General features: G+C 36.3%; 1 protein-coding gene across 1 annotated transcript; it reads right to left on the bottom strand.

Moving 5' to 3' along the window:
- Positions 1 to 578: 578 nt before the first annotated feature.
- On the bottom strand, positions 579 to 5,136 carry LOC133032900 (F-box protein At2g26850-like). The gene is made up of 5 exons (XM_061107364.1): positions 3,337 to 5,136; positions 3,063 to 3,142; positions 2,693 to 2,871; positions 2,088 to 2,162; positions 579 to 1,064 (listed from the first exon to the last, which is right to left on the bottom strand). The coding sequence occupies exons 1-5, from the start codon at positions 4,024 to 4,026 to the stop codon at positions 877 to 879; spliced, it is 1,212 nt and encodes a 403-aa protein (XP_060963347.1). The 5' UTR covers positions 4,027 to 5,136; the 3' UTR covers positions 579 to 876.
- Positions 5,137 to 10,778: the final 5,642 nt, after the last annotated feature.

Raw genomic sequence — 10,778 nt, 5'->3', positions numbered from 1 at the left:
ATTTAATGTAATAACATTTATAGGACTAATCGCAAGGTGTCACCTTTAAATGATATTAGGCACTACTAATACTTAATAACAATACTAACAAAAAATGAATATCCACTAATATATATTATTTTCACTCTTATAAGCATGTGTGAAAGAGGAAAAAAAAAAAGAGCTAGTTACAAAAAGGCTATTGAGGCAATACACTACACATTTTGAGACCATTTGGTTGTTAAAGATGTTTGCATTTCATTCCTGCATGCGTAGTAACAAACTTTAGCGTAAATAAGGCTCTGTTCCTTGTTCAAATGTAAAATTTCTAGTAATCAAAATAAATAAATAAACAAATCTAAAGAGTCATCATAAAATAAATAAATAAATCATATAATTATTATAATTTTTATAGGCTAATCGTAGAACTAGTTCTTGTTATGCTGTATACAATATAAATGTTTTTCTCCCTTCACATATAATTACATGTTTAGTGTAAAGGCACTTGCTTTGCTTTAAATTCTCATTAATTTTTTCAGCAAATCCATAGAAGACAGATGAATTTAAAAGTTGATGCACATTATATGAACAAGAGAAGATAGTGTAAAAGTACAACTTTCTATTATGAAGTGTTATAGTACATCAAATCATCAATGTTGCACCAATTTGGAGCAATATACATATGGATCTTAACTTCATGGAATATGAGTAAATAAGAATGTATGGCATTTTAATTCATTCAATTGCCTCACATATCTCGATTCAAATCTTATCTTCTATCAAGTAAGATTGAATGAGAGGTCATTTTGATCTGAATAAAAATGGATCTTGTACATTGATCAAGCGTGGGAAGTGGTAGTATATCCTTTTCTCTCCTAAAATCCTAATGCCAAAAGCCTAATCCAACGTTTCAGCAGGCCAAATTTTCTTCCATGTCGAAATTTCTTCCTCTTTGTTAAGCTTCCGTATTCCGCCATAGAAACCATCAGCTTCATTTCCTTCCTCTCTATGGTCTTTTCTACTGACTGTTGTATGTCTCCATCGCGAACCTGGTGTGTACTGGTTGAAATCGAGCACCACAGTGTCTGAAAATAGATGTTCAATGTCAGCAAAACTTTTAAGTTTGTTAACATGAAACCACTTAGAGAAAAATGAGACAATGTATCACCACAGTTGAACAGAAAAATGTCAAGATTTCCTAATTGAATTTAATAATGAAAGAAATGTACAAATAATATAAAATTGGGACAATGAAAATTTGGGGATGATGGCTGAGATTTACATGTGCAACAATCTATGCAAAAGGTCATATTACTTTATTATTTGTTTTTTGGGCAAAAGATGATTTCATCCACTGAGTAGAGTTCCCTCAACAGCTGTTGATGGTTTTGGTAAACCAACCAGTTAAAAAGAATAAACACTGTATTGGGTAATTAAAAAAGATAGAGAGACAAGTAATAAACAACGATTTATAAGCTTAGGACAAGTAGTTGAGCCCCACATAGCACGAAGATTCCATTTTATCAAAAAAAAAAAAAAAACAGACTTGAGAGGGAACACTAAGTTCTATCAGTGTGGTTGGCCATAAATATTCTGCTGAGACAGAAGTTATCACAATGTTTGTGGAAATTACGACATACTGACAATGATATGTCTAGGGGTCCAATGAAATAGCTCAAAGAAAAGTGGTCCACCAATTGAAGAAATGGGCATCAAGAAAAGGACCAGGCCAAACCAAAACTGGGTCTGCCCTTTGAAAGTAAACTTTACATTCACGTCATCCACAACTTGAAACACGTTAATGGTGTCTTCCAAAAAGAAATGAAAGGATTTTTTTTTTTATTTTCAGAAACAATATAAGCTTTAGCAGATATCTCTCTCTCTCTCTCTGTCTTTCAATAGTGGGTTGGTTGGTGTCAAATGCACATGAGACTGAGAGAAAGTGAATAAGGAAAAACATGAAGAGAATAAGGCTTGGAATCTAGCTATAATTCTTTCAGCTATACTATTCAATAATTCAAAGGATAAATCCTACTTGCAAAGAAAAGAAAAAGAATTTTCAATTTTTGTTTTCTTTCAAAGCTAAGAGATAATAATGAACATCTCACCACTATCATGGCAGCGGCAGTAATTTTCATTCCCATCACATGATTCCAAGTGACCAACAACTCCATACCACCAACCTATAACATATACATAGCAAAGCATGTCATGATGTTAAATCAATCACTGAAAATTGATTATACAGATACATATACCTTGGTAGAATAATACAAGTGATATGCATAGGATGAGTGTGTTAATGAAATTTCAAATTGAAGAATATTTTGAACCATTAGAACAATGATTATTGTATAAATCAACACCATACCATACTTTAAAAGAGTCAACAATGGAATAATCAAATCATAGTATGAGTTTTCTTGGTGCAAACTAAGTTCCCTTCTTTTCACTTTAAAAAATCCAAATATATGTTACGTGTAGTGCAGAATCATCTATCTGGAAACTGTAGCCAAACTTTCCTACATCACTGTTTTCTGCTTTACAACATCCCCAACCCCCAAAAACTATGATAGAAAGAAATCAAGAAAACCAAAAATGGAAAACATACTTGGAAAATAAAGCCCAGATCCTCAAAAGAAACTGAACAATAATTTTGCTAAAAAAACAATAAGATGAAAAAGCCAAGAGTTTGGTAAAACCAGAGACTAACCGTAAGGAAACTCTTTGTTTCTTCTCCACTGAATCTCAATATGATCTCCAGGGCATAACTCATGCAAACAGTCAGAGAGGTGAAGATCATGAGGAGGAGTTTCAACAGGTGGTGCTCTAAGCCTTTCCCATGGTACACCAGTCTCAACTGCCACTGCCCTCCTTCCGTGTGGTGGGTACCTAAAATAAAGGAGCCTAAAGTTAAAAGAACAGCACCAACTTAAGCACATACTAATTGTGGAAAGCAAAGAGGGAAAAAAACTAATAGGAAGAAACTCTTGAACCCAAAAAGCTAAACAATACAAGTAACAAGATTTCCATTGGAAAAAGTTCAAATCAGTTTTTATATAAAAAAATAAGCTTCAATTTACCTGGCTTGGAAGGTGTCAGTACGAGGGTCGTAGCTAACCTGAGCATCATAGCATGACAACATAAACCCAACATGACCATTCTGCATAAAATACAGACATGAAGAACAATAGATATCAATAAACAGTGTGGAAACCTCTGAATACCAATGAAAAACCAAAGCACAAACTCTGAAGCTTGGAAGAAAATGACATCAGATGCAGAAGAACCCTTTTTTTTTCCTCAGTTTTCAAAGATGGAAATAAATTACTCTAATGAATATATGTATATATATACCTCACGATTGTAGACCTGAGCTGGGAAAAAGAAATTGCCGGTTTCAAGAGCAAGATACCAAGCCATGATGGAATCAACAGGCAAAGTACTCCTCTGCTTACTAGTAATATCGTCAACCTTTGATCTAACAATCCATGAAAAAGGCCAACCAAGAGAAAGAATTCTCATCAGGCCTCTTTGTTTCCCTTGTTTGAGATTGCCCATATCATTTTTTGAAGCAATATGCCATTGCCACTCTCTGTAAGCAGCTTGGCCAATGAGACTACCCCATTTCAGCTTCATGTGTTTCTCCCAAAGACGATCGCTCATACACCTCTCTCTCATAGAAGTACAAACACCTGCCATGCTACATAAAGCCTCAGGTGGAAGTCTCTCAAGAATGCAGTCCAACACCAACTCTGGCAAGTCAAGAAACGACATCTGTCCCATCTCCTCGACATTCTCCACCTTCGAACTCAGATTAGTCTTCCTCTTCAGAGACATATTTTGAGAAAGAAACAAACTTGAAAAGATATGGGTTTGCTTCTTCTTCTTGTTTGTGAGCTGGGATTTGTTAAAGAAGGACAAATATTTCCAGAACCAGGTTGACAACAATCTCATCTCACTTGCCCATGGTGGGAGTGGTTTTAAAGAGAGAGACTTTAAAAAGAGGAAGAAGGGAACACAAGTTATTAACAAGTAGAGTAGCATGAGAAAAGGTGAATATTTTTTCTCTTACGGGTCAAACTCAAGTTTGGCATAAATGATAAAAAAAATAAAAAGTTTAACAAAACCAAAATGGTAAAAATATATGTATTGGAAGCTTGAACTTGTGTTTCGTTCCTCTTTCCACCACAAATAATCAGTGAAAAAATGAAAGAAAATATGGAAAATGTGGGATCTTAAACAGAACCCAACTCCCCACTTTGATTAAATTTGGGTTTAATTTATTGAATTAGTTTAACGAAGCCCACCAAACCCAATGGTGGGCCTCCTCTTCCAATTTTATATCAGAAGATAGAAAAAAGGGTAAATTTTAGACAAATTTGGTGGGCAGTCAGCCACCTTAACCAAGCTACAAATTAAAGGAACTTAATAGTTAATACGTGTTTATTTGATCTTTATGATATGCTCTTCTTTAACAAGAACCCAATCGTACAGACACCTTAAACAGCTGTCATTCAAAGACAGGAGAAAAAAAAATAAGTAAATGGGGTTTAATTGGATGAATCAAGGAAGCTAATGAAGAGAGAGAAAGAGAGGTGGGGCACTCAGATCTGATATGGGTTTCTCTGACACCTGGAGTTCCCAATAAAAGGATATGAAGATAAGTCTAGATTCAAAGACCCATATCTTCAAAATCTCTTGAAATTTCAATCTTTTGAAACAAACAAAATTTTGGAAATAATAAGGTATTAAAAGAAAAACAAATACCTGATGGGTTGGTGTTAAATCAAAATAAGCTGAACCCAACAGTTAATATGAGTAAAACCAAGGAAATGACCATAAAAATTAAAAGGAAGAAAAAATCAAGAAGGAGGAGGATCTTAAGGTGGTGGGTTGGTTGGTGATATAATATTCTTTTAAGTTTTACAGAAAGAAACGAAAAAAAGAAAAGAGGGGATAGATAGAATAAAGATTTGATGAAGAAGATGGTGAACGTGATATGTGGGGTCCTCTCCTCACTTCAGTCCAACATATTCTTCATCACAAAGCTCGTTTAATCTATCCTCCTCCACCCACAGAGCTCTCAATCTTTCTCTATCTCTCTTTCGTTTTCCTTTCTTTCTTTCTGTCTTTTCTCTCTAGCAAATTAACAAACAGGTAGTAGGAGAGAGAGAAGTCAAAATTTTATTTATACCTGCTACAACAAGAGGTCATTATTTAAAATGGGCATTTTCTAGAGATTTCAATCAAAATTCTATAAAATAGAAACTCTGTTATCATAAACAAGTAGAGGAAAATCCGTCCAACCAGAGGTGTGGTGGTGTTTAAACATAGGAATGAGATAAAAGAATAATGAAATATTTGGATATTGGTTGGTTTGTTAGTTATTTGTTAAGACCTGTTATTGTAAATATGTAATAGGGTTTTTATTTTTTTAGGTTGTTGCTGTCTTCTCCTGTTATATGATATTTACATAAATATACATGTAAAATAATTATATCTTGCTATTATAAAAGTTGCTTATTTGTGTGATATTTATAGACTATTTTATCCTTATAAGTTTAATTTTATTACAATTCTATTTTTTTTTTTGTCTTTACCCTTATAATTACAAGTCAAACTTCTTTCAAACCTACAATACTAATCTTTTTCTTCAACCCTTATTTCTAATTACATAAATATCCTTTCAATGTTGATATTGAAAAAAATATTGTGCACTTACAATTATCAATAGGATTATTCCTTTGTCTTTTTTTTTCTTGCTATTATAAAAGTGGCTTATTTGTGTGATATTTATAGACTATTTTATCCTTATAAGTTTAATTTTATTACAATTCTATTTTTTTTTTTTTTTGTCTTTACCCTTATAATTACAAGTCAAACTTCTTTCAAACCTACAATACTAATCTTTTTCTTCAACCCTTATTTCTAATTACATAAATATCCTTTCAATGTTGATATTGAAAAAAATATTGTGCACTTACAATTATCAATAGGATTATTCAAGACTTATTCAACCCTTCTTTTCTGAATTGATATTTTTCCTTGTAAAAATCTACAAAATATAGCCTTTCAAAGAAGAAGAAAAATTCCATGGCGATTTCTAGAACCCTCAAGAGGCATGTTTCCCTTCCTCCGTCCGGTACCCAAAATGGGTTTTTGGTCCACCCTCCACGGTGGTGTGGTGGCAGTTGGGTTTGGAATCCTCCATCCTCCCCTCATCATTTCTTTGTTCAGAGCATTAATTGTGGAATTAATGCTTCTGATGGTTATTATCTCCCAAAGATCCTCTCTGCTGTAACTGTTCATGGTATTAATTGCAAATTACTCTTCCCACAAAGCCTTAAGCCTTGTTTGTCAACCCTTTGTCTCTCCATAACCCTCATTTACTCTCACCATCAAATCAATAATCTATCTGAAGATATCTTCTCTCTAATAGAAGAGGCGGCGTGGAGGAGAAATGGTGATGATGAAGCCTGGGGGAATGTAATGGCCTGCAAAACTACTCAAGAGGCTAATGCTAGGGATCAACCAAGAGTCTTCTTGAAAGGTCTGATCTTTTTCATCTATAAATCTCGTTTTCGTTATCTTTATTTTTCCATTTCTGTTTGGTTTGTGTTCTTGTCTGGGTTGCCTAACTTTCTTGCTTTCAAAATGAATTCTCTAAGTACCTCAACTGTTCCCCCTCTAATGCTTACTCCTGATGAGAACATGGTTTATACCATGAATGAAACTCAGGATGAAGCTTCCCCTGATATTAGCCTTCTCCTCAAACTCTGCACTGTTAAACATTTTAATCGTGCCTCCCTCATTAAAACTTTAGGCCCAATCTGGACCTCTCAGTGCCGTTTTCCTGTTACCATTTCTGAACACTCTGATGGTCTTTTTCTTGTCACCTTTCTTTGTGAGGGGGATAAGCGTAGAATCCTTGATGGGCAGCCTTGGCATTTTGCCCAAAGCCTCATTATCTTTGCAGCCCCTGATATTTCCTTCCCTATTACCCCTGATCAAATGCATTATGTACCATTTTGGGTACAGGTGTATGGGATCCCCTTTAGGTGTAAATCATATGATTTAGCAAAGCTTATTGCTGCTGGGGTGGGAGATTTAATTCAGGTTGATAGCACTACTCTTAAGGATGGGACTGGGCCTTATCTTAGGGCTAGGTATCTGTTAGATGTTAACAAACCTATTAGGAGGGGAATAAACATTTGTTTTATCAAAATGGGTAGAGAGTTCACTAAGTGGCTAGACTTTAAGTATGAACGATTGCCTGTCTTTTGCTTCTACTGTGGTAAGCTTGACCATACTAAAAAATACTGTCATGCTTATTTACAGAAATGTGATGAATCCATGGCCCCACCTCATTGTCCTTATGATAGGTTGCTTTGTGGAAAAGAAAAACTTTCTGAGAAACCCCTCCCATTTGAATACCCTCATGCCCCAGCTATTACCATAGCTGACTTGGATGTTACTGATTTTCCTCATGATGGCCAGTCTAATAACCCTTTCCTTGCTCAATCGGTTGGGTTCACCTCTCTTCTTAACTCTCAAATGGCCTCCCTTTCCAATTTGAGTGCTTCTGGGCAATCTTCTAGTGTTATGATCCCTACTCATATGAACCCAAACCTCTTTGTAAGCCAACCTGTGGTAACTGACTCCACTATTGTCAGTGACACTCCTGCTTCTGTCACTCCTGACATGATTCATGCTGCTCATTCTTTGGCTGCAGCTATGCCAAGCTTGGGTTTGGGTCATGCTGAGGGTGCTTCTCAGGCTGCTGAAGAGGAGGCTCTGCAGCCTGATTTGCAGGTTAGAGGAAAAGGGTTGGCCTGTGCTTCTGGGGTTAAAAGGCCTTGCTTTCAGCCTTTTCAAGCTCAGGTTGGTGGTTCTCTGCGGTCGATGCTTAAGAGGGCCCGTGCTGGTGAGTCTGATTCTGGTGGTGTTTCTTCTGTTGGAACCTTTGAACAGGCGGGTGATGCGGAGCACACCCGCCCAGAAAAATGAGTTTTATAAGTTGGAATGCTCGTGGATTGGGGAGTCCTCGAGCATTCAATCGCCTCTCCCAAATGGTCAAGAATCATCGACCTAATGTTCTTTTTTTGATGGAAACTCGACTGAAGGCTTTGTCTGTGGATAGGTTTAGACAATCTTTAGGTTTTGTGTCTGGTTTTGAAGTCCCAAGACAGTATTTTGGTGGGGGGCTTCTTCTTTTGTGGGATAATGATGTTAATATTACTGTTATAAACTCTTCTCCTCATCATATAGACTGTATTGTAAATATTAATGATAATATATGGCATTTTACGTGTTTCTATGGTTCTCCTGTTAGTTCTTTTAAACATGTTACTTGGAGATTGTTGTGTGATTTGTTTTCTAATGCTCCTAATCTTCCATGGTTGGTCATGGGGAACTTTAACAGCTATTTGTATAGTTCAGATAAAATAGGAAATGATCATCGTGACTCTCCTTCTATGTCTTTATTTGCTGATTTCTTGGCTAAGTTCAATATGTTCCCTGTCCAGTTTTTAGGAAATAGGTATACTTGGTCTAATAAAACAATTTCTGAACGCTTAGATTGGGCTGTTGTGTCTGAGTCTTGGAGTGAGCTTTATCCAAACCATAATCTTCAGCATCTTAGTTATTATGGCTCTGATCATCGTGTACTTAAGCTTAGCCTAGCCCCTTCTAATGTTAACTATAATGTTAATAGGACTAGGCGCTTTAGGTTTGAGAACACTTGGCTGGAGGACCCCTCTTTTTATGATGTGGTTAAAAATGTCTGGACTAGTCCGTGTGTTTCTAATTCTGATTCTGTTCAGCCTAGCCACCTTATAGGTGGGTATAAGAGCTTCCTTAAGAAGCAAGGGGCTTGCATCTCTTCCCTAAAAAATTGGAATAGGGACAATAATCTCCTTTTTAAAACTAGAATCCAACACCTTACTCATGAAATTAACATGCTCCAGGATCAGTTGATTTTAAATAATGAGGATAGGGCTCGGTTGGGTAGACTACAATCTTTACTTGATGCTTTGCTTTATAAGGAGGAGATCTATTGGAAACAGAGGGCTAGAGTTAAATGGCTTAGTGCTGGAGATAGAAATACTAAGTTCTTTCATAAGCATGCCACTTCGAGACGCAAAAATAACCATATTAAATATCTTAAAACTGATAACGGGGAGATTATCAACTCCTTGGAGGGAATTATGGGTTTAATCACTGATTTTTTCTCCGATCTTTTTACCTCCCAAGGAAGTGATATTGAGGCTGCTGCCTCCATTTTTGAATGCTTAGGCCCTGGGCTTCCTGATCATAGTGTAGAGAGTCTTTCTCAGCCGTTTGTTGCTGATGAGGTTAAAAGGGCTGTGTTTCAGCTTTCTGGGGACAAAGCTGTAGGGTTGGATGGCCTTAATGCTTTTTTCTATCAGAAGAATTGGTCTGTTTTAGGTAATGATTTTACTACTGCTGTCTTGGACTGTCTCAATAAAGGTGTTGATTTTTCTGAAATCAACTCCACTCTTGTAGTCTTAATTCCCAAAAAAGCTCGTGCTAATATGCTTAAAGACTTTCGGCCTATCAGTCTGTGTACTACTTTTTATAAGGTTATCTCTAAAATTTTAGCTAATCGTCTTAAGCATGTTTTGGATAATGTTATCTCCCCTTTTCAAAGTGCATTTGTGTCTGGTCGTATTATTTATGATAATATTATTTTAGCTAATGAGTTAGTTCATAATATAACGAATAGGAAAGTTGGTAAAAGGGGTTGGGTTGCTTTAAAGCTTGATATGGCCAAAGCTTTTGATAGGGTTGAATGGGACTTTTTAAAGAATATTATGTTTCATTTGAACTTCCCTGTTAATTTTGTTTCTCTTGTTTTTAAGTGTTTAACCTCGGCTGCTATTTCTTTTGCTGTAAATGGTGTAGTTAGTGAGCCTATTAAGCCTTCTAGGGGTTTACGTCAAGGGGATCCTTTGTCACCTTACTTGTTTATTCTTGTTTCTGAAGGCCTTTCTGCCATTCTTAATTCTTATCAAAGTAGTGGCCTTCTTAGGGGTCTTGCAATCGCTAGGAATGCCCCTCCCATCTCTCACCTTTTGTTTGCTGATGATAGTATACTCTTTTGTTCTGCTGACCCTACCTCTTGTGCTGCCCTAAATCAAGCTCTTACACTTTATTCCAAAGCTTCTGGACAATTGATAAATTTTAATAAGTCCTCTATTTTGTTTTCCCCCAATACTCAGTCTGCGGTCAGAAATCTCTTTTTTGACACCTTTCATTTGGAAGATAAGCCTTTCATTACTAAATACTTAGGTTTGCCCCAATGTTTGTCTAGGTCTAAGTATCCTGCTTTTGTTTTTCTCAAAGATCGAGTCTCCAATATTATTCATTCATGGCATCACAAATGGTTTTCGAGAGCTGGTAAGGAAACCCTCATTAAAGCTGTTCTCCAAGCCATTCCTACTTATGCCATGTCCTGTTTTAGATTGCCAACTAAACTCTGCAAGGATATTGAGTCCCTCATTGCCAAATTCTGGTGGGGCTCATCGGGGGATAATGCAAAGCTTCATTGGAAAAACTGGGGAGCTATTTGTCAATCAAAATTTATTGGGGGGCTGGGTTTCAGATCTTTAACTCATTTTAACCAAGCCATGCTTGCCAAACAAGCATGGAGGGTCCTTACTTGTCCGCACTCCTTGCTCAGTCAGACTTTAAAAGCTAGGTATTTTCCTAATTCATCTATCCTTGAGGCAGGCCCTGGTTTTAGTCCTTCTTATTCCTGGCGTAGTCTCCTTTGG

The sequence above is a fragment of the Cannabis sativa genome, unplaced genomic scaffold (assembly GCF_029168945.1).
Source record: "Cannabis sativa cultivar Pink pepper isolate KNU-18-1 unplaced genomic scaffold, ASM2916894v1 Contig1, whole genome shotgun sequence".
NCBI classification, from domain to species: domain Eukaryota; kingdom Viridiplantae; phylum Streptophyta; class Magnoliopsida; order Rosales; family Cannabaceae; genus Cannabis; species Cannabis sativa.
Note: the sequence above shows the minus strand (reverse complement) of the source record. Positions and strands in the feature narration are given on the sequence as shown.

Coding starts and splice junctions, on each gene's coding strand:
- LOC133032900 (XM_061107364.1), bottom strand. CDS start 4,026: ATGCTACTCTACTTGTTAATAACTTGTGTTCCCTTCTTCCTCTTTTTA. Junction 2,163..2,692: donor AAACAAAGAGTTTCCTTACG/GTTAGTCTCTGG, acceptor TATATGTTATAG/GTTGGTGGTATGGAGTTGTT. Junction 1,065..2,087: donor CTGCCGCTGCCATGATAGTG/GTGAGATGTTCA, acceptor ATCTATTTTCAG/ACACTGTGGTGCTCGATTTC.